The sequence below is a fragment of the Triplophysa dalaica genome, chromosome 10 (assembly GCF_015846415.1).
Source record: "Triplophysa dalaica isolate WHDGS20190420 chromosome 10, ASM1584641v1, whole genome shotgun sequence".
Classification (NCBI taxonomy): domain Eukaryota; kingdom Metazoa; phylum Chordata; class Actinopteri; order Cypriniformes; family Nemacheilidae; genus Triplophysa; species Triplophysa dalaica.
Window position 1 is genome coordinate 13719158 of NC_079551.1, and position 23654 is coordinate 13742811.

The following is a 23654-nucleotide window of genomic DNA, read 5'->3' on the forward strand; positions in this document are numbered from 1 at the left end:
ATTGACCATGCTCATGTGTGTGTTTTTTTGTATATATTACTATACTATATTACTGTTTGTATTATCATAAACTATGAACTGTTGTTACAAAACATAAATGTGCTAAAACTGAGGCCTCTCTCTCACACCCAACTAGATATTTTCAAATAACAGAAAAAAAATTAACAATTGTGAAAGAACAACACAGAAGAAATAAAACGAATAGGATTACTATGAATAATATTAATATTCGGATTAATAGTGTCATACAGAAATAAGGAAGGAGTGCCCTTCAAATAAAAAAAGTTTAATCCAAATTCTGATGGCCTCTGTTAACAACGTCAACTGCAGCATCAACCTTTCTTTTGGTGTGCTTTGGTAATATCCCATCAATAGAAACCAATACTATTCCAATTAAAACCATTACATCTTTTAAAATGTATTTGATGGTTTTCTATTTTATTCTTTGTCCCTGAAATAGTGTCAAATCGTTTAAAATACGACACTTGTCGTAGTTAAGCAACTCCACTAGATGGCAGTAGTGCACACTTCCTTTCAAACCCTACGAAAGATCACGTGTATCTATTTACGTCTTCGCGAACGTCCTCCCTGCAGTTACTGGAAAACATCGAGATGGGCTGGAAACTTTTGCTAAATGGTATATAATCGAGTTTCCCCACACTTCATAGAGCTCTAGTAATGTAAAGGCAATGCTGAGGGTATTGGTGAGTATAGAGACAAGAGAGAGACAAGAGAGACAGTTTCAGTGAGACGAACCTCAGCCACAAAGTAAGTAAAACTTTTAATAGTTTTGCGTATTTTATTTATTTTAGAGAACTTAACTTAATTATCACAGTATATATAAATATAGTACATTTATTTTAGTTAACTGTTAAGTGTTTTTAAAAATGTACTATAGTTAAATGTCTTGCTAAAAACAATCACAGAAATGCCATTTAAATACCAATTATGAAGCATAATTAGCTTTCTTCCATTAAGACATCACAAAATTAGAGTTATACAGTGTTATGGGCATTATTCCACTACGACTTAATGGCTTTCTATTGGTTTCCTTTTGCCAGATAACATCCCACCAATAGAATTCATCACATACTGGATATCATTATAGTTCATTTCCTTTATAATTATAAAATAAAAAGCAAAATTTCTGAATTTTTTTAGGCAGGGTCGTATTATTGTATTCATATTGGTACTATAGTAAATTTACTACAGTATTTACTGTAGTATTTTAAAATGGATGGTATTTTGATAATAATGATAATATTAATGGGAACCAATCTGACAAAAAGAATGTGATTATCACTAAAGGGATGGCAAACGTTTACATCACCTATTACTGTTATTCTTTAATGTGAAACATGGAAAAATTAGAAGCTTTTAACTGTTATGGGTGGTTTCCCGTATAGGTTTTAAAACTAGTTCTAGACTAATATCAATGTTAGAGTTGTCTAAACTGAAAACAGCGTGCACTTGCATCTCTTAAAATGCATGAATACCATAGTTTTATCTGAAGTGGCACACGTAATGTCTTTTGTTATGCAGGTTTTGACGTTTTCAAAACATAAGTGATGACAGAAATTTAATTTTTAGGTGAACTATTACTTTAATGATAATGCCCAAAACTTGTGTGCCACCCTGAGACCTTCATTGTCGAATCTGGTCACCTAAAAAAAAATGGTCAGACGTTATATGCTTTTCTTACAATATGTCGTTATTGGTTTGAGCTGTTTATTCATATGCATCTCTGTTGTGAATGCTTTGACAATACAAGTGTACAATGATCGCTTGCAGATACAGCATCTTAAAAGTGCAATTGAAAGGAATGGGATGGGGGACGAAACTGAGAGAGATGATGTATACAGAATTTTTCTTTCATTCATTTATTTTAGTTTAATGTTTAAAAATGCAAAATAAGTTGTTTGATCTTATTTGATAATGCTTTTTTAGTTCTTATAGTAAAGATTTTTTGTTATTTTAAGGTGACGTATGTTGTGACGCAAAATGGGCAGGTCGGAAGTGACTTAACATGGCGGCATGACCCTCTACGCACTTCTTCGTTATGTGGATTTGATAAAGCTATATTGGATCTAAATTTATATCTATACATTCAGAAATATGACTCGCTTCGCATTGTTTCTCTGTTTGTGTTCAATTGCATCAAGAAATGCAAAAGGTACGTTTGAAGTAAGTCCTCGGTGTGAGTTAAGTGCAGTCGTCTTCAGCGTGAATAGCACTGTACAGTATAATGCAATGATGCCAATATTAAATAGTTTGTTTTAAAGTTTATATGTTGAATGGTAAGATGTAGTTGAGCTATGTATGTTATCTATTTTAGTAAAATGCATGTTTGTTTCATTTTTGGTTAGCAACTATGTGTATTATTACTTTACGGTTTTACCTCCAACATGGTGTGATCAGGAGGTGGGGCCTAGGATATAAATGGCCCCAAATCACAATGAGAGGAGGTTTGAACCTGCTCAGAATAAAGTGTAAGGTCTAGAGGTTTAGAATGTTGAATTAAGATTGGATATCGGCAAACAGATGCTGTTCAGACCTTTGTGGTTTAGCTGAATGAGCCTGTATATTATACATTTGATTTATATAGTTAGTTTGATACTTTGCTGTTGATGCATTTTGGCTGGCTTTTTCATATTTGAGAAGAGGAGAAAACAATAAAACTCTCTTCATCATACCTACAATTTCTTATCTGTCACTTACTAACCCATTGCTCGAGTCATCCGGTCAAAAGTGCGTTTTGGCGCAATGATTCCTATTTTTGCTACGATTTATTTGCTAGCCTAAACGTGAATTTCCTTTTAATGTTTCAGGTGTGTTTGGTGTTGATGCAGATGAAGTGAAGTCAGTGTCAGTGATGGAGGGAGATTCTGTCACTCTTCACACTGATCTTACTCGCATACAGACAGATGATTTGATACAGTGGAAGTTCGCTCCCCAAGGGCGTCTTATAGCTGAATTATATAACCAGGTTGTTGTATACTTTAGAGACGGACTGAAGCTGGACGGTCAGACTGGATCTCTCAACATCACAAACATCACGAGCATAGACTCTGGAGTTTATAAACTACACATCAGCAGACACAAAGGAACTTCATACAAGAGATTCAATGTTAACGTCTATGGTAAGTAAATTACACGTGTATATTTCTTTCTTTCAAAGTTGTTAATATCGAAAAAGTGGGATCAGTCTTGACATGTTCTTCTTATCTTTTCAGCGCATCTTCCTTTTCCTGTCATCAGCAGAGTCTCAAACTGTTCTGTGTCGTGTTCAGTGATGAATGTGACACATGTGAGTCTCTCCTGGTACAAAGGAAACAGTTTATTGTCCAGCATCAGTGTGTCTGATCTTAACATCAGACTCTCTCTACCTCTGGAGGTGAAATATCAGGATACAAACACATACAGATGTGTCATCAGCAATCCCATTACAAACCACACACAACATCTTAACATCACTGAGATCTGTGGGTCATCTTCAGGTAATGATAGTGTATCTCGGCTAGTGTGTTTTTGAGATTGGCAGATCCACTATTCTGTTTTTATTTTTCATTTCAGATCTGAGGCGATCTTTGTACCCCGCTGCACTGATAACAGGCCTGATGCTGTTGGTCATAATGTGAATGCAGTTTCTGGAACGATGTGATGCAGAAGCAGGGGTCTGAAAAAAATGGAGATGAGAAACTGAACAAGGCAAACTTTTTAGCAGCAGATTTACTGCTATCTGTCACTTAAAGAAAAATGTACTGTTTGTAGCGTGATGTAAATTAAGTATGGATAAGGAGGCTGTTTGTTTTGGAGGATGGTCGTCAGTTGACCGATCTCAGTAATGTTACAAATACTGTAGATCAACTGTATGTTGTCATTTGCGTATCACTTAAGTAATGTTGCACTCAAGTACAAGTAGAAGTATTGAAAAATAATATGACTCATGTAGGTGTAGATAAGTATGCAGAAAAACTACTCAAAGTACAGCGTTACAAAGTACTTGACCATTGTTTTTCTATTTTTACAAATTTGCCTGTTCACGACGTTTGAATGTCGTTATCGGCAGTTCCTTGTGAAAGGTCTGCGTTCGGTACAAATGAGCAAATAAATTATTTTAAATTCACATTTTATGTCAAGGTTTTTTCTCATTTGGCAAGTAGCCGTGTAATAAGCGGTATAATGTACAAGCAGCTGGTTGTTATCGCAAAATAAGCCCCTTTTATAATACAAGACCCTCCGCTTCCCTAGCATCTGGCTGCACAATTGCTCTTGCACTCTCAGTCATCTTTGCTTCCTGTGAGGTCTCTTTCAGTCGACACCTACCTGTGACGTCACATGCAAGTCGACACAAATAAACCGGACAATTTATCAGAACTCCAACAAGAATTATAGCTTTGAATTATTTTATTTCAACATATAAATAAAGTATGACTAGTGTATATATATAATATTTAAAATCAATCGTATAATATAATATAACGGCAAAGTCTATCAGGTATCACGGCAAAGTCTATAATGTGAGAGTGAGGAAAATGGCTCAGAAATTCACTCTGGACCTCTCACATCCAAGCCATCATCTCTTCACAATGCTGCCGTCTGGTCGGTGCTACAGAGCACTGGGCACCAAAACAACCAGAATAAAAATAGCTTCTTCCCTCAGACCATCTACTTCTTGAACAGTTAAATGTTTTTTTACCGACTGTGCAATTAATAACTCTGTGCAATAATAATTTAGTGCAATATTAATTATATCCTCCAGATAATACACAATTTTTTTTTTATACAACTTTTTCTGTAAATAATATTTCATTCTGCTGTATACACCTTGTACATACAATAGTCTATTCTTATTTTTTACTTGTACATATTTATTTGGGAAGAAACAGCTTTTTTAAAATGACTTTCCCAGTGTAGCTTTATTTTCCTCAGTGAGGTTGGTTTCAGGGCAGGACATAAACTACAGATTTACAATGTGCAACATGATGGTGCACCGAGGCACCAGTTTTTTTTAGAAAATGGTATTATTGAATGATGCATCTGCAAGAAGAAAACGATGAGACCTTTATATACATACATTTTTAATTTGTTAATGTTAGTTAATAAAAACATAGCTGTTTATTGTTCATATTAACTTAACAAATACAACTTTTAAATGTAATAATGTTTTAGTAAATGGTAACGAAAATAAAAAATAACAAATGCTGTAGAAGAATAGTTACAGTTACAACTAACGAATCTTACTGAAACCCTTTGAATGTAACTTACGTCAGTAAGCTTAAATCAAATCAATACCATCAAGCACTTCCACAAACTTATTTTCAGCACAAATATTTCAACAGGGATGGTACACTATCCAATGGTTTCAACGTATATATGCCATATAATTATCTAGTTTATTTTGTGTTCTAAAACGAGTGACGGACAGACAGAGTGATATAATGGTTGGCTAGTTATACAAACTCTTTGCATACATAGACCGACAACATTTTGTATACTGGATATACTATCACACATGGACGAAACATTCAAATTTACAGCAATCACCGCGAAATTTCCTCAATCCAACACGTCACGTGTTTTTGCTAGGCATGCAAAATGCAAGCAGCGTGAAGAGTGGGGTTGTCACCTGCAAGTGACGTCACAGGAAGCGAAGGTGTCTGAGAGTGCAAGTTGATAGGCTGCAGCCAGGCCCTTCTCCTGCTTTCTGATCATTATCCCTTACATAGTATACACTATAGGAGTAGTGAAAGTGGAATATTGCTCTTAAGGAGCACTTATCTAGGAGGGAGATTGCCTAAAACAGGGGTGTCCAAAGTCAGTCCTGGAGGGCCTGTGTCCTGGAAAGTTTAGCTTCAACTCTAATCAATCACACCTGAAGAGCTAATCAAGGTCTCAGAAAGCGGAATAGAAACTTCAAATAAAGTGTGTTAAACCAAGTTGGAGATAAACTCTGCAGGACTGTGGCCCTCCAGGACCGACATTGGACTCACCTGGCCTAAGGGGAAGAAGCCACATGTCTCGAAGTCCTGGAAGTTAATGGATGCTGTTTTGTTTTTTTACGTTTTACACTACAGGCACTATAGGTGGAGCTACACAATAAGCACGGTGGAACTCATCATGTGAAGTTTTTAATCAATTACTTATAGAAATGGAAATGGCGCTAAGTCATGTTGGATTTGTTAATGTCATGTTTCACTGCATGACAAAAATTTACTGTAGACAAAATGAATTAGGTCAGTTACTGACCGACAATCAATATTTAACTTCAGCTTGCTATTGTGTTAGTGACTTACCTCAATGTGTTTGCGAAAGTTGGAAGAAGAGTTGTGAAAGAACTCTGAACTGAAGCGTCATGCAAAGTGGCGCCAAATCTGTTTTTTGCTAGCGCCAGGGAGCGATCTGATTGGCTAACAAGTCTCACAAATAAGATTTTTTATTTAATAAAAGTAGGCTACCAATTACTATCTGTGTTGGCACAAGTGCAGAACCTTTCACATTACACACATAATAACCTTTATATTACATTAAATTATTTATATTTATATTTCACAATATAAATATTATTGATAGCTGCGGCCTAAAACATGTGATCACATGTGGCCATATCAACATGCAGCATGTGGTGAGATGTTATCCACGTATGATCACGTGTTTTTCAAAGTTAAAATTTTTATATTGATGATTTTTTAACTAGTGGCTCACAGCATTTGGCTCACATTGCCCTGCCATGTATACTAATGTTCTCTGATGAAAGTAAATTTTGCATTTCCTTTGGAAATCAGGGTCCCAGGGTCTAGAGGAAGAGAGGAGAGGCACAGAATCCACGTTACTTGAGGTCCAGTATAAAGTTTCCACAGTCAGTGATGGTTTGGGCTGCCATGTCATCTTCTGGTGTTGGTCCACTGTGTTTTCTGTGGTCCAATAAGGTCATCACAGCCGTATACCAGGAATTTTTAGAGCACTTCATGCTTCTTGCTGCTGACCAACTTAATGGAGATGCAGATGTCATTTTCCAACAGGACTTGGCACTGAGCTACCAGTACCTGGTTTAAGGACCATAGAAAAACTATGGAGTATTGTGAAGAGGAAGATGCGATATGCCAGAAGAGCTGAAGGCCACTATCAGAGCAGCCTGGGCTCTCATAACACCTGAGCAGTGCCATAGACTGATCGATTCCATGCCACACCGCACTGCTGTAGTAATTCAGGCAAAAGGAGCCCCAACTTAGTATGGAGTGCTGCACACATATTTTGTATCATCAGTGCTCAATAAAAAAATTGCCCTACTGGTCAGACATTGTATTCTTTTCTTACAATATGTATCTTGGTTTGAGCTGTTTATTCATATAAACCTCTGTTGCGAATGCTTTGACAATACAAGTGTGTGAGGATGTTGTGCAGATACAGCATATTAAAAGTAAAAGAATAGGAATTGGATGGGGACGATGAGAAGAAAGAGCGACATATACAGCATTTGTATCTATTCATTTATTTATTCGAGTTTAATATTTAAAAATGGAAAATAAATTGTTTGATCTTCTTTGTTTTTCACTTCATAGTGACACATACAGAGAGATGATCAGCAAAATGTAAAAAAGTTTGGATGGGGATGATCAAAGAAAGTAAAAATTAACATTTAGATCATTGGGAAAAGGAAAGAAAAACACAAAGTAAACTAGAATGCTATTGGACCCTTAACAGAAAATACAATCTGGCAGATTATCTCTACACTGTTGGAGATGAAAAACAGAGACGGATCCTGACCAAATACAGACTCAGTGATCACAGTCTGGCCGTAGAGAAAGGCTAACCCTAACACAAACATGGCTTCCAAAGGAAGAACAAGTCTTAGCACACTGTGACAGTGGTGAGGTGGAAACAGAGACACAGTTTCTCCTTCATTGTGATCAATTTAAAGATGTGCTAATTTCATTTTACAGATGAGATATCCTTTTGTCTCAAGATGTACATACTGCAAATAATGACTTTCTTACTTAGCCTTTTCTTTTAGTTTTCCTGTAAAATTGTCTTCAAATTCTTGAATCAAGATACATTTTCTTGATGAGCTAAATGACCTAAGAAAATAAGTCTTGTTTTTGGAAAGAAAATATGAAAATTCAGTAAATTTGTGCTTGAAATAAGCAAAAAAATCTGCCAATGGGGTAAAACTAATCTTTAAGGTTGAAATAATTTTTCTTTCACAAGACTTATTTTTCATAGGTCAGTTTGCTCATCAAGAAAATGCTTCTTGATTCAAGAATGTTTACATATTTTTTACTGGAAAACAAGAAAAAAGACTAAGAAAGTGTACAATCTGTCCTATCTAAAGCAATGCAGAAGTGTCGTTTTTCAATTTGAATGAACAATTCATTTTTGAAGAAAGTTAATAAGAACGTTTATTAATAAAAATGAAATTGAAATAAATGTATATTATGAACATTAGTCACCAATCATTTGGATCGTTTCTATGAATGAACATATTCCTTTATAAAACTGTAAAGGGGAATTATTATTAAAGCAGTGTCAGACAGGCAATCTCTGCTGTCATTTTTAACATCATTTGTGAGCACATTGGGTAAGGTTTATAAAAGTACATGAGCCCTTCAACCAGTCCTGCTGATGCATGAAGAAAAGGTGAGGAAGAGAAATGCTGCCCTCTAGCGCACACAGCTGCCTCAGACAACAAAGTTTACCTAAAAAAATCACAAATTCAAATTACATTGTTGTTATAGGAATTTTGCATTTTGAAAACAAAAGCATGTGTACATTATCAATTATTTATGCTAATAACAAATTTGCTGCAAACGTCTGGTGAAATGCTTTATTTTGTCTCTTTGTTCTAACCACTTCTCACAAAATGGAAAAAACATTATTTAAGGTTACGTAGTTTTATTTTTTCTTACACAAATTCAGTATTTCGGTTTTATCCATAAATCATTTGTATCTGTGTTCCAGTTGTTTTTGGCATGGAGGTAAGATTAACCATTTCTCTTTACTCCTCAAAATATGAGTCAATTAAATGACTATAATATATATCTCAGTTCAGCACGTGTTGGCACAAGTGCGGAACCATTTAGGTTGTGGGTTTATATACTTTGTGGCGCATGTCTTACATTATATTACATTTCATTATTTCTATATTACTATATATTTTTACAATGTATTTATATTATTAATTACATAATTGAGGCCTAATACATGTTATCATATGTGGAGAACATATGACCATGCAGCATGTGGGGAATTTATATGAGATTCACACTTAAATGTTCCAAAAAACACATTTCACGTGTCTTTTCTGTAAGGGTATAACAGTTCCAAAAAATGACTTTGACATTATACAAGTTTAAACTTGTATTTTGATGATGTTTTAACCACTGGCTCAGTTTACTCCACAGCATTTGGCACACATTGCCCTGCCATTTTGGAAATACCTGCAGACTAAAATATAGCTAAATTATTTGCATGTATTTCTAAAAGTATATATTATTGAGGTTTTCGGCCTATATTCATTCAGACAGACAGGAGCATAAGGGTATGAGGGTGTTGGACTTTGACACGGGTCTCTAGTTCCAGCTTGCTGCATGTTACTGTCCTGTCATGTGATCTGCTCTAGCTTGACTTTTTATTTCAGTATAAAAATGTTTTTTATACCTTTCTTGTGGTTTTCAGATCGCACCACCTAAACTTACCAGAAAATTTCAACCATACACAACAGGAAGTTCATATCAAAAGTACATTGTCGAATGTTCATCGTCTCATGTGGCAGATGCTCAGCTTTCGTGGTATAACGGAAGCGTTTCTCTCTACAACCTCACCATTTCTCCTCATAACACCAGATTATATCTCGAGGTGGATTTTCAGGATCAAAACAGCTACAGTTGTATGGTGTCCATTTCGGGCGTCAATCAGAACAAATCACATCTAGACCTAAAACGGACCTGTCAACCATGTCCAGGTATAGGACATCTGTGATATCATACTTTGGTGTCACGATATCTTTTGTTTAACTTTCTGTCACTCTTTGTTTCTAACAGAAATTACTTATAATGCCGATTGAGATGGTATCTGGAAAACTGTATTTTATGTTTTTCTAAAACAGAACTAACAATGATGCCAGTAAGTGAGGGGGGGGGGGATATCACTTTATCCACCCACCTTAAGGAACGACATAATGAAGACATAGAGTGGGTGTACGATGATAAAGCTCTTATTGCTAAACTCCATGGACAAAACAATGACTATTATGACTATGACAATAGGGGATTAAGAGACAGACTGCATCTGGACTTTAAGACTGGATCTCTCACCATCAAAAACATCAGTAAAATCCACTCCGGAACATATGAACCAAAAATCACTGACGACTCTCTGATGACCCGGCAATGCCTGAGTTATAATGTTACTGTATACGGTGAGTTTGAATTCAGGTACCTAAAATAACTGTAAGGCAGGCGTGACTATCTTTGTTCTCTCATGTTTTCCAGATTCTCTGCCCGTGCCTGTCATCACCAAGAACTCCACAAAATGTTCATCATTAACAAAGAAATCAAAATGTGTTGTGATGTGTTCAGTGAATGTGACGGGTGGGACTCTCTCCTGGTATAAGGGAAGCAGATTAAAATCGGACGCACCAGTGTGTCCGATCTCAAAACAAGCAACTTTCTATGTCTGGATGTGGAATTACAGGATCCAAACAACTACAGCTGTGTGGTGAACAACTCGTTCACCAACAGAACTACACGACTCCACATCAATGAATTATGTAAAGGTATGACAACAGTTGACATCCAATGTTTATTTAGGATGATCTCTATTGGTCACATTTTCTTCTGAGATGAGAATATTTATAGGGTGAGATACCCTTTCCATTCCTACCAGTTTGATCAAACAAATTTGATATAACGAATAATACAGTTTTTAATTTTAAATAAACATCTGAATATTAGCTTTCTGCAAATGGTTTGTCCGTCTATCAGGGTATACTGACCTCTAACTTTCTGGGCATGATGTGGTTAATCTTTTTGCACTTTGCACAGACAATGGAGAGAATGAAAACAATATGAACGCAAATCAAAGCTATAAAAACTACATTGACAGTAAAATAAGCTTCTTTAAAAAAACAAATAAAAACTCACGATCCTTGGATTTGCACTTAACTATACTTTACGCACTACAAATACTGCTAGTGTGCCTCAGTTTTTTTCACCTGTTTTCATCTAGTCTGGCCTTTTTTTGGTGTTTTTTTCCCAAAATTGGGTAACACATTTCAAAAATATTTTTATTGAAATAAGTCTTTTCGACTAAAGAAACAAATACATAGACATCTTGGAAGACATGGGGGTGAGTAAATTATTATGAAAATGTATTTTGGAAGTGAAATACTACTTTAAGAAGCCTGCTCAGTCCCATAACTGTCTCTTTCAGAAAGACTGAAATCTTTTACTCTAATAACTGTTTTCTGTTTGTTCAATACAGATCAACAGAATAATCTGCCTTATCTTGGATTTCTTCTTGTTCCTGTTGTTATTCTTTGCCTGATCTATTGCCTGAGAAAGAAGTGTCAAAGAGACTAGTATCACCTACAGCATAAATATACATATTTAGGGAAGTGGCATCAGTTAACATCCTTTGACCCCAGGCAGCATAAATTATGTGATGCGTACTTATTGTACTGTATATATATTTATACATTATGTGATATAGATGATGTTTTATTTGTTCACGTTTTTTGATACATTTTATGTATATATTTACAGAAGTGTTCAATATATAAAAACGTTGTTTTGAAAGGATGTGGTTTGATATAGCACAGGATGACAATCTCACAGTCATTATAATGAGACTCTGAATGTGTTTGTGTTCAGCAGATGCCAGCAGAGGTCAATATGCGGTCTCTTTTACTGCTGCTCAAGGAAATGGTAGTTGATGCTTTACATTTTAACAGTACATGGTAAACCACTTAATATGTAAAATACAATTTTAAAAATCAATTTGGTAAGACACAACTTTGATGGCTTCAACCTTTTGTTTTGATGTTCACACATGTAAAATTGCAAATTAGGAGGCCTAAGTGATGCAAAAGAACATTAATGAAGTTAAAAGGGAAAATTCAGACATACAAATGGTCAGAAACTGTTACATCTCACAACTGTGATGAGACTGAATTTGTATATTCAGCAGTTACAGCTGAAGATCCAGAGGAGACCAGTGGCGCTGCTGCACAAGACAATGGTAGCTGATGTTTCATATCTTCACACCGTACATTTCTACATGCAGTTCAAACCATTGAATAACCTGTGAGTGATTATTTAATGTAAAGTTTGTTTATGTAATAGGTGAATCTGGTCAGGGCACATCAGGCAACATTGCTACTGAAGAGACAAGACTGATAGTTCATCCATCATCTTCACAGGAGTCCTTGCCCTCAAATACACTTTGCTGTTCAAAGTAACAGTGACCTTCTGTTACACTAAACATTATAATCCATTAGAAGATTTGGACCACTGCAGAATCTCCAAGTTTCTGATAAGGGGTCAAATCTCATCACAAGTCGTCACTAGTCGCCATCTCTGTCGTGACACAACACAGATGACTACATGTGAGAACCAACAAGATTCAGTGTGCCGCTATGTTTGACCGGACCTTGATGATCATTACTGGATTTAATGATGAATCGATGCACTTTAAAACCATTCACTGGCATTACAATGCTGGGAAGAACCATATTATTTATCATATTGTTTAACTAGAATTCAAATTTTTCTGTGAATGATTTCTCTAATCCTACCAATGGTGCAATTGATTTGAAGATAAGTTCAATTTATGTTTATCTCGTACATATAGGGGCACAATGTGAAACTGACTTGAATTGACATGATTAAGGTTTGGCTAAAACAACCACGAATGCTGACCTCGAGGATCTTCGCTCAAACAGTTTTGTTGGAAACTGGATTGTCACTTTTCTCCATCCATGAATTTGTTTATTGTGCTTATTTATATATAGCAATACATTTATTGACTTTATTGTGCCGAATGTTTATATCGAACAGCTATGTAATCCTTGTCACGCTCTTGAACCTCCAGCCTATTAAACTGAGTTATGGCTGATTCTGTTATTCTCTGATTTCTCCTGTTGGGAGTTGGTTAATATCAATAAACTGTCTGTGCCTGCACTTCAATACCTGTGTTTTTTCTGACTGTAAGGTGAAGAGGGATGCCGGAAAGAAATGGTGCCGAAAGGTTTCTGTATAGACCACTTCACAAGATCCAAACATTCTTCTGGACCAGCATTGTTTAAATCTTCCATAGGGGTCTATGGTCAAGCATTAATTGGCTAAAATAGCACTACATTTCAAAGAGACATTTGGTGGAATCATGTGTGCCTTGTTTATATCACTTCTTATTTTGCTCCACCTACTCGGGGACGAGATAAATGTTTTTAATGAGAGTTTACATGTTAATACACCCCTAATGATTAACGGATGTAGCATTATTCAAGTTTTGGAGTCATGCTGGCCCATGATATGTGCAAAAATATGCATGAGATTTAGTTTGCTCACACACAGAGAGGAACTTTATATAAAGCCATAGTATTATAAAGGTTTACAGATGCTATTTTTTGTACTTAAAATGTCCCTTACACTGTGACCAGACTATCTGGAGGTGGATCATCAGGATCAAAACATCTACACCTGTGTACTGTCCAGTTCAGGCATCAATCAGACGACACAACTCAACGTTCAACATCTCTGTCAGTCATGTTCAGGCTAGACAACTCTTTATAAAACTATCTGACATTTTGTCTTCGGTGTGATTTATAAGGTCTTGATGTATTCTAAAGCAGGTAAAGCAACATCGATGTCTGTGAAGGAAGGGGATTCTATCAGGTAAAAATCACATCAAAAGCACATACAAATTAAGAATAAATGAATCAATTTCGTATAGTAATTGTTTTTTTTATTATTTCGGACCTCGTTGTCAAATTCAAGTTCCTTGTAAACGTCTTCAAATCTCAACTTTGGAATGAGATGTTTTTAGAGATCGTTGTTAATTATAGAGCAGTTAAAAGTGTCATTTTTTTTTCAAATTTTAGTTTTATTATATTTATTAACTACCAGAACCGTCACATTTCAAATGACAAACATTGATAGTATCACATCTGTAATTTAATACTTTGTTCTCATCAGTTGTTGTACTCGCTGTCTGTGTATGTCGTCATCTTCTGGTGTTAAGTTTAGAATACAACTACATTCGTTTAGTGATCAATGTCTGCTGATCCAGTCAATATAAAGGTTATAAAAGTTCTTTAAAAACTCTGTCAATACAGTAAAGGAGTAGTTCACCCAAAAATTATCCCCATTGACTTGGGCATTGTAGTTTTTATTCGTACCATTGAAAGTCAATAGGGACCATTAAGGAAAACTACCTCTATAAGTAATTTATATATTCATAATTGAACATATATCGAATAAATTGTAGATATGTTGTATTCATATATGACAGTATTACAATATATTGAGGCCTACTACATTAAGATGCCGCTTTATATATAGCTATTAAAAATATAAGACTAAAGATGAAACATCAATAACGGGTAGGTGCCTTTAACCGAATCACACTTCATTTCAGAAAAGATCTAAATAATATTATGAAGTAAACTAGCCTAACAATGTTTAAGTCTTTCACACTGACAGTGAGCAGGGCCTTCTGTAGACACAGGTGAGGTCAAATGTTGAGCATAGTGTGTGTGACGGTAAAATCTCCTTTATGATCACGTGCATCAAACGTTTCCATTAATAATTAATTGTTTACAGAAACTTCGATTTTCGGGAATTTTGTATATCAATGAATTTTACTTTAGTGACCCAAACGTATAAAATTAATTTATTGGTTAAAAAGTAACGTTACAAGCAGACTCCACGAGATGGCAGTAAACTGCAGCAACTTTTCTATTGTGTGCTTCATTTACACATTATGTCAGTATTTGACATGCTTTGTCTTATTCTCTTACGTGACTCAGGATTGGACGTTGTTTGTGTGACCTGATGAGCTGCATAAAACCAGTTTACAACCAGTTGCTTCCTCAAACCATTTTAAAAGTAAAAATCGTATTTGTTTGGATTATTTATCAATTGGATGAATTGTAACAACACTGTTCTTTAGAGTAATAAATGAAAAGTCTAAAAACTGAAAAAAAAAAAAAAATTCAGGGGATGAAGGATTGTTTATTCTGCACTTTCTTCTAAAGCTCTTTTGTGATAAACAGTTGTTCCTGTTTTGACCTGTTTCCTCGCCTTTTAGAGGGGCAGACTGTTTTTATAACCTCTGATATAATATCATTTCTGTTTGTGTTCCAGGTGTGTCTTTGGACAGAAGACAGACAACACTTTTGTGCCTGAAGTAATACTGAGACCCAGACACTTTAAGTTACAATGTCGCAATATCAGACTGCTTTTTAATTATTCTCTCGTCCTACAATTGTACAACATTATTTGCCACAAAAAGGATCACAATGCATGTGTGTTTGGTGTCGGTTGTGGCACCACGGAAGAGTTTCACTCTCCAGCCTCACGGTTTCGGATTCAACACCTGAAAATACTTTCGCTTTCTTCAGCTGTTTGTTTAGATATCCGGCATCAAACGTCATAACATAATCGAAAGTAAAACATCCTCAAACATCATAAACCGGAGAATTGATAACTATTTTGTCTATCCTGTTAATTCTTGCAATTGCTGGAACTCATTGGTTATTGCGGTTATATAGCCTGGTTTAATGTCATAGAGATAATGTTACTTTTAACCCTTTAACATTTTTAAAGATATCTGAAATGTTTGCTTTCATTTTCATGTGTATGCCAATCGTCAATGGTAAGTCTAAATATCTTTTTAAATCATAAACTCTTTACTGGGCAGCTGCTTCACTACTAGAGTCACCTTTGTTTTAGTCATTAAATGGCGTAATGTTGCGGGTAACAATTGATTGAACTTAACGTAAATGAAAGAAAAATTAAGATGCATTACGTAATACAGTACGCAGTGTATACACAGTTTTTTTATTGAATATATATATATACATATATATATATATATATGTATGTATATATATATATATATACAAACATAGTATAGGGGCTAGTAGGGATAATTATTGCTAACGCGTTCCCTGCCTAAAGTCCACATTTATTGAAATGACGAACAGACATTTTAGACCAAAACCAATGTGGAATACGGTCAACAGAAAGTGGGCGTTCACCCGTCACATGCACAAGAATCCGGAATAAATCAACTTAATGCACACCTGAACCACAGTGAACTATCACAACTCGGAAATGCATTTCAAAGTTACAAAATTAACGTGAGATATAAAATATATAGAAAACAACCATGTAAAGTTATTGTTTGTGCTTGACTTGATAATGCTCACGCAGACAAGCGTATAGGCTGAAATAAGTGTGAGAAAGAGTCGAAAGCTTAGTGTTAAAATCTACCTAGAATCAACCGTACATTTAGGGATTGAAGTTATACTTCATCTCTTTGTTATCACAACCATGTTCAAAACTGTATAGGTTTCTATAGTATGTTTCTTCTAAAGAGATATTCTGTATGCTCAGAGACAGATATACCCTATTGTGTGTGTGGTTCTCAATTATCTAAACTAACACTGATGATGACTGTTTAGTGTGTGATGTGTTTTTAAACAATATAACATACTACATTATCCATTTGCACAAGTGTACATACAATCTGTTAATATGTATATTCTACTATATACTACCCTGTACAATGTCTGTTAGTTATTATCTCCCATTTTATGTACATTAGTCTTTATTTTAAATATGCATATTTTAGAATCTTTTAGACTGTAAATCTTATTATATTGTATTGTGTTGAATGTCTGTACTAGATGCTTCCAACACCAAAGAAAATTCCTTGTCAATAAAGCTCTTCTGGTTCTGTTCATTTATGAACAGCAATAATCAGTCCAGTTTAAACCCAATTTTGAGGATCTTGAAACACTTTTGAAACACTATCACAATATTTCATTAAAGTTCATAATCAGTCTCACTTCATCCAATATAAATAATTTGTATGACTCTGTGTTACAGGTGTGTTTGGTGCTAATGCAGATGAAGTGAAGTCAGTGTCAGTGATGGAGGGACATTCTGTCACTCTACAAACTCATCTTAATGACATGCAGACATATGATTTTATAAAGTGGATGTACGAACCTAAAGAATCTCTTATAGCTGAATTTAATATACGGGCCAATTTGACTTCTATACGTGATACTTATGACGAGAGATTCGGAGACAAACTACAGTTGGACAATCAAACAGGTTCTCTCACGATCACAAACATGAGTATCAGAAATGCTGGACTTTATAAACTAACTATTCACAGCAGCAAAGAAACCTCATACAAGAAAATAAGTGTGACTGTCTATGGTACTGTCTTACGCAATACAACATATTAATGACATAAATATAATTTGTGTACTGGATTCATTTCTTGATATGAAATAAGAATGTTTAGGCAAAAGGTGTGAAACACCTTTACTTGTCTTGTTTCTCTTTGGTATTCCAGCTCATCTGCCTGTTCCTGTCATCATCAGAGACTCTTCTCAATGTTCTTCATCATCAGAAAGATCTTCAAAATGTGTGTTGTTGTGTTCAGTGATGAATGTGACACATGTGAGTCTCTCCTGGTACAAAGGAAACTGTTTATTGTCCAGTATCAGTGTGTCTGATCTCAACATCAGACTCTCTCTACCTCTGGAGGTGGAATATCACGATACAAACACATACAGATGTGTGGTGAACAATCCCATCACAAACCACACACAACATCTAGACGTCAATGAACTCTGTCAGTCATGTTCAGGTATGACAGCAAAAATAATTACATTACTTACAATGTAATTTATATGTTTGTTATATAAATAACCTAATGCTTTATGACTCATCTATGTGCATCACAGAACTCCGGAAATTCAGATGGGCAATATTTGAAGTTGTTATTGCTGCAACTGCATGGCTGTTGATAATCTTATGTATAGCTGCTGGTGTGGTTTACTTCAGCTGCAAAGAAAAAGAGGAATATGGAAAAAGTATTTTCATGTTTTTTTTCTTTTTTTCAAACTTTTTTTTTCACCCAAGATTAATATAGTATATTCATGTATTTTTTCAAATACTCATACAGGTAATGAAGCAGACATCTGTCTAGACTCCACTGAATGATATTAGGAAAAAAGTCTTTCATCTGTTCTTCCTTACCACCAACTTGGTGAATATATGCAAGGTGAAGATAAAAAATCAGCCTGGAAATCAGCCCCTATAAAATTTGTTATTGTGTGTTTATTTTTATTATATTTTTAAAGAGTTACTTGACATGGGCCAAATTAACCAATCAGATGAAGACTTTTATTTGGATATTTAGAAAAAGGTAACCGAATCCTCTTGATTTTTTTCTTACTTCACCAAAAGGCAATAGTTATTATGGGCCTAACACAGTTATTGTAATATGTATTGTTAAAAACTAGTTCAATGGTAGGATTGGTTCTTGGCTTGCTGCTTTATATGTCTCTTTCGAAACTTTATTTGTATTATTTTCTAAATTATTTTAAAAGGGTTGACTCTAGTAGAAAATGTGTGTTCATGATGGATGTTAAAGTCATGTTTATTTAAAAAGCACTTTTGACAAAGCTTTGCACAAATTACACAATGTCATATTATTGAAGGTCAGATATTAGGGTCACCATCTTTTGACACCTAATTGAATAGAATGGAATGGAATAGATAACTCACAATATCACAATATTTACAAAACCCTGTAAGTATAGAAAAAGGTACTGAAATAATACAGGATGTAAAAATAGGTGTAAATTAACAGCAAATGATATACATGTAAATCATGAAAATATGTATTAATGACCACATAACAATAAAACATAGGTCTATAAAATTCTGTAAACAAGTGTGTCTCTTTAGCTATAGGTTATAGAACATTTATTACTATATTTGATTATACGCCTTTTGTTGAATACTTCACTTCCTTGTGATATTTTAAGTTTTTAATTTAATGAAAGTTGTGGTGAATTATCTTTGCCAGCAGGCCACAGTACGACATATCTCCCTTTGTAATATTTCATTTCAAAATGCCAGAAATATTAAATAAATCACAATGATACTCCATTATCGTCATTTACACTGACCAAAATTATAAAGGACAACACTTGTGTTTTTGCCCCCATTTTTCATGTGCTGAGATAATCCATCCACCTCACAGGTGTGGCATATCCAAATGATATTAAGAGAGCATGATCATTACACAGGTATGCCTTATGCTGGCCACAACCAGAGCGAGAATTGTGAATTCTCCTGAATTGTGTTGATTAATGTGCTGTTGTTTTTGTTCTTGGGGGGAGAAAGCGTTGCATTTGTGTAATGCTCACAAATATGTTTTACATAATTCACTTTCTGTAAACGTCACTGAGAAGTCTTTGTCTCTGATAATGGCTTTGTTCATCATGGTTGCATCGAATATTTAACCTTTTTTATATTTATGTACAATACATTACAGTAATAATGTTAAAAAAAATCTTTTTTACACTTAATGATGTCATCGAAGAATGACTGGAATGATGACGAAGACTGTGAAGGTTGCAAGTATTTCAATCTTCGTAATATAATGTTTTTGAGGATTTTTTGGGCTGTTTACAACCCGAATTCCGGAAAAATTGTGACGTTTTTTGAATTCTAATAAAAACTAAAAGACTTTCAAATCACATGAGCCAGTATTTTATTCACAATAGAGCATAACATAGCAAATGTTTAAACTGATAAATGTTACATGAGCTCATTTCAAATTTGATTCCTGCTACAGGTCTCCAAATAGTTGGGACGGGGCATGTTTACCATGGTGTGGCATCTCTGTTTCTTTTCAAAACAGTTTGAAGACGTCTTGACATTGAGGCTATGAATTGCTGGAGTTTCGGTGTTGGAAATTGGTCCCATTCTTCCCTAATATAGGTTTCCAGACCCCCAAAACATGGTTACTTTAGTAAAAACATGGTCAACACAAAATAACCATGGTTTCGAAAACCATTATTTAAAAAAAATCAAAGTATATATCACAGACAGACACATGACAGGAATATGAAGAGGACTGGTCTTAAACTTAAAACATGAACGTGAATCAGTAGGCTACAGAGAAACTGTTACAAACAGTCATCACAAAGTGTGCACTATAACAGAAAGGGTTTAAAACAGTGTTGTTTACTTATCACTGAACCATAAGGCAAAGATTTATTTACATTTCAACAGGACCAGTTTACTCTACATACTCGTGATGTATTTCGTCATATGGGAGGGGCAGTCTCAGGTGACTAGGTGTGTACTCAATCATTCTGGAATAAGGAAGAACCATGCAATTTCACTTTATATGTGGACTATTCGCTGGATTTTAATCTTTAATCTAACAAAATGCTTAAATTCACAGAATCCGGCGAACCGTGTGTTTTCTAGCAAGTTGGTACAATTATCGGATACTTCCCAGCTGCTACCATAAAACTTGTGGTGGTGTTTCTTCTTAAAATCTTTAATAATTTTAGCTGTCGGAGACTATATATTTGAGAATAATAACGTTTCGAAAAAGAAATGGACATAATATTGCGGACTTGATCAAATAATTCCTCTTCACTTTGCACAAAATGTGGAGTTTGATGATCACAAACCATCTTGGATTATGATTCATATATTGGTTTTCTTTTGTCTGTGCCTGTGGATTGAACGTGGTAGGTAGCTGACTTCATTTTACGAAAATGTCTTTATATTTCTCAGAATGTTTATATGAAAGACAAGTGTTATGTATTAAAGAGACAGACAACACCCAGATGCCAAAGTTTACTTTCGTTTTCACATAGAAGTGTCAGAAATGGTTTACATAACACAAGCGCAGGCAAGTGACGGGTTAACAAAACTACTTTAATATAAAACAAGAAAACAAACACCCTCGATGGGGGAAAAGCACGATAAATAATACAAGACTGTCTTTGGTTCTTTCCTGTCAACAAAGACATTTTTAATAGACAGAAATGTTGATTTTGCAAGTGTTTTAATAGGCAGTTGAGCTAAAAATAAAATCACGTCATCAAACGCAACATTTATAAAACTATTACTTTACATTATCCATAAACGTGATTTCTCATTAACGTCTGATTGATTATAAGCGGTGGAGTTGAAGACGACGGTTCCCATTATTCCACGTTTCACAGCAACATGTATGCCATTGTTGTTGTTTTGAGCGTATCTGTTTTGAATGTTACACACACAGAAAATATATATTTCTGGGAACCCATAATGTTTTTCTTGTCACAGCCTGTAAAACCAATAAACACAAGAAAACAATGTAACTTTACATTAAGCTGTGTGCTTCTACTCAAAGATGCCGGCCGGTGTTGTACTGAAATTCAACTGCTTCTTTGTGATTGGTCCCTATCTCTAAAACCCCCCACCACATCAATCCTAACCCTAACTTTCGTAGGAGAAAACAAGGCCGTAATCATATGCTGTGTTCAAATACCCCCATTTGCGTTCTTTGCACTTAACCACTTGACCACTTTCATGACGTATTTCCTGTTTTTGGCCCAGTGGGTGTGAAGATCCCAAGTAAGCATGTAGTATTTCTAACCTGATGGGACACATACACATTTATGTTATGTTAATTACTGTGGTGTTTCTAATTATGTGATAAAAAGCATTTTTACAAAATGCATAACTCTTGAGATTTCGACAACAAAATGTGTAACACTATGTTTTAATTAATAAAGTAATATTGAATTATATTGTCAATTCAAGTCAGATTTATTTTTTAATAACTCCCATACGCAGTGTTTAAAATTGCATACTTCCTATATAGTATACGAGAATATGAATAGTATGTCCGAAATCTCAGTATGCAGAAAACAGTAGACGAGTGTAATGTTGTATGTCTCCTTTTACAAAAAGAGTTCCCATGATACTGAGCAGTTAGCATAAGCGAGACAGGTAGCATGTGAATACATGCTATGTAAGCATGTTGTTAAAGGTTCTGTGTGTAAGTTTCAGAGGCCACTATTGGCGAATTTGGAAATTGCAACCTAAAGCTCCGCCACCCCCCTCTCCCTCCCATTAGAGAAGGTACGGTTGCCGTCAAAGGACAAAAGGGTTCCGTAAATGATAGCGGCCATTATCGGTGGTGTTGATAATTGCAATCTATGTCTCACAGGCGAACAACAGACTGAAGTTACGGACACAGGACAGAGATGTCGTCTTCTGAGACAGCAGAGAGTAACCTTTGCAAGTCAAGTGACGAGGCTTATTTTCAAAGAATATAAATAAATAAAGATTACTTAATTCATCATTTACTTTTTAACATTGTGTCAGTGATTTATTCGCTTATTATACAAAGCATTTTTTGGTTCGTAATTTACAGCCTATTGAAACCGCTTGCTAATGCTAAAGGCGTGTAATCTAACCACGAAAGTCTTAGCCGACGTTTTTCACATCATCACAGAGTCAATCAGAGGACTTATCACGGGTAAGAGGGAGAGGAAGAGGGCGGAGAGGTAGGGGTGTTGGAGATGCAGAGTAGCTAACGTCACCCGGGAGGACCGCACAAGAGAGGATGTGAAAGCTAAGCAGTATTAGAATATAACTTAAACCCGATTTGTGCAAATTATGATTGTAAACATGATTTCTAACTTGATTTGCACACGGCCATGCAACAAGGACTTATGATACAATTATAAAGTGCTAAATATTTACAAGGAAAAACGCGATTTCTCTTGATGATCAGCTCATCTATTAGCTAAAGCTATCAAACAAACAGTTCACGTATATAACGGACATTACACAAACTTACCGGTCCGACAACTGCGGCGTCGCTTAGCAAACCTTTTCCTGCTTCAGTGCCCTCCATTTGGGAAAAGCCACACTGATCTTTATTCGGGTTTTATTTCGTTTTTTGTCTCGACTTCGCCTTGCTGCATCGTATTTTCTCTTTTTTGACGAAACAGATTGTTGCTCTCTCGTGTGGTCCGCCATTCTCGAAAATTTCAAAAAGAACCGTTTCTATTTCTAATAAAAAACATGACGAGTGAATTTTGTTATTGTTCTTCCTCTTCTTCTGCTAATCCTTCTATGTAGGGGCGTGGCAAGCTGCTTCAAAACACAGCCGAAGAAGAACGTAGTCCCGTGCATCCTTCGTTTTACGAAACGCGCTCAGTTTGTCCGTGTAGTGCTACTATAGAAACATGGCTGTGCAATTTGATATATTACATGGAAGGGTGTGCCCGCGGTGTATATACATAAAATGGCTCATTGTAAGATAATATAAACATTTCGCTTCATTTTGTAAGGTATTTATTCACCACTTACAACATAGTTTTGTATTATATATTACATTTTGGTGAATAAATCCTTCAAATTCCTACACACTGTACCTTTAAGTGCTGTTCCAAGTAAAGAATTACTTTTTCTATCAAGTGCTGTTGTCCGCCTCAAGTCATTACAGCGAGAAATACCCGGATAGTCTTTTGACTCCTCTGTCAGAAATCTTGCGTGGAGCACCTGGTTGTGGTTGGTTTATGGTGAAATTATGTTCTTTCGTGC

At 35.3% G+C, this 23654-nt stretch overlaps 2 protein-coding genes and 1 long non-coding RNA gene across 7 annotated transcripts; all 3 read left to right on the forward strand.

Annotated features, from left to right (window-relative positions):
* Positions 1-583: 583 nt before the first annotated feature.
* Positions 584-4126, forward strand: LOC130430193 (SLAM family member 9-like). 2 transcript variants are annotated; one of them, XM_056759197.1, is made up of 5 exons: positions 584-768; positions 1980-2173; positions 2829-3140; positions 3234-3497; positions 3574-4126. In XM_056759197.1, the coding sequence occupies exons 2-5, from the start codon at positions 2116-2118 to the stop codon at positions 3636-3638; spliced, it is 699 nt and encodes a 232-aa protein (XP_056615175.1). In that variant the 5' UTR covers positions 584-768; positions 1980-2115; the 3' UTR covers positions 3639-4126. The 2 variants fall into 2 exon arrangements, with proteins under 2 accessions (XP_056615175.1, XP_056615176.1); XM_056759198.1 differs by lacking the exon at positions 1980-2173.
* Positions 4127-9665: 5539 nt separating this feature from the next.
* LOC130430328 (uncharacterized) lies at positions 9666-13084 on the forward strand. Of its 2 annotated transcripts, XR_008907768.1 has the most exons (6): positions 9666-9961; positions 10106-10417; positions 10491-10774; positions 11482-11924; positions 12184-12237; positions 12342-13084. It is a non-coding gene; the product is annotated as an uncharacterized LOC130430328 (long non-coding RNA). The 2 variants fall into 2 exon arrangements; XR_008907767.1 differs by having other exon boundaries at positions 11482-12237.
* Positions 13085-15642: 2558 nt separating this feature from the next.
* Positions 15643-19194, forward strand: LOC130430267 (natural killer cell receptor 2B4-like). Of its 3 annotated transcripts, XM_056759301.1 has the most exons (5): positions 15643-15873; positions 17112-17450; positions 17590-17886; positions 17984-18112; positions 18205-19194. In XM_056759301.1, the coding sequence occupies exons 1-5, from the start codon at positions 15834-15836 to the stop codon at positions 18240-18242; spliced, it is 843 nt and encodes a 280-aa protein (XP_056615279.1). In that variant the 5' UTR covers positions 15643-15833; the 3' UTR covers positions 18243-19194. The 3 variants fall into 3 exon arrangements, with proteins under 3 accessions (XP_056615279.1, XP_056615278.1, XP_056615280.1); XM_056759300.1 differs by lacking the exon at positions 18205-19194 and having other exon boundaries at positions 17984-18198; XM_056759302.1 differs by lacking the exon at positions 18205-19194 and having other exon boundaries at positions 17112-17342; positions 17984-18198.
* The last annotated feature ends 4460 nt before the right edge of the window (positions 19195-23654 follow it).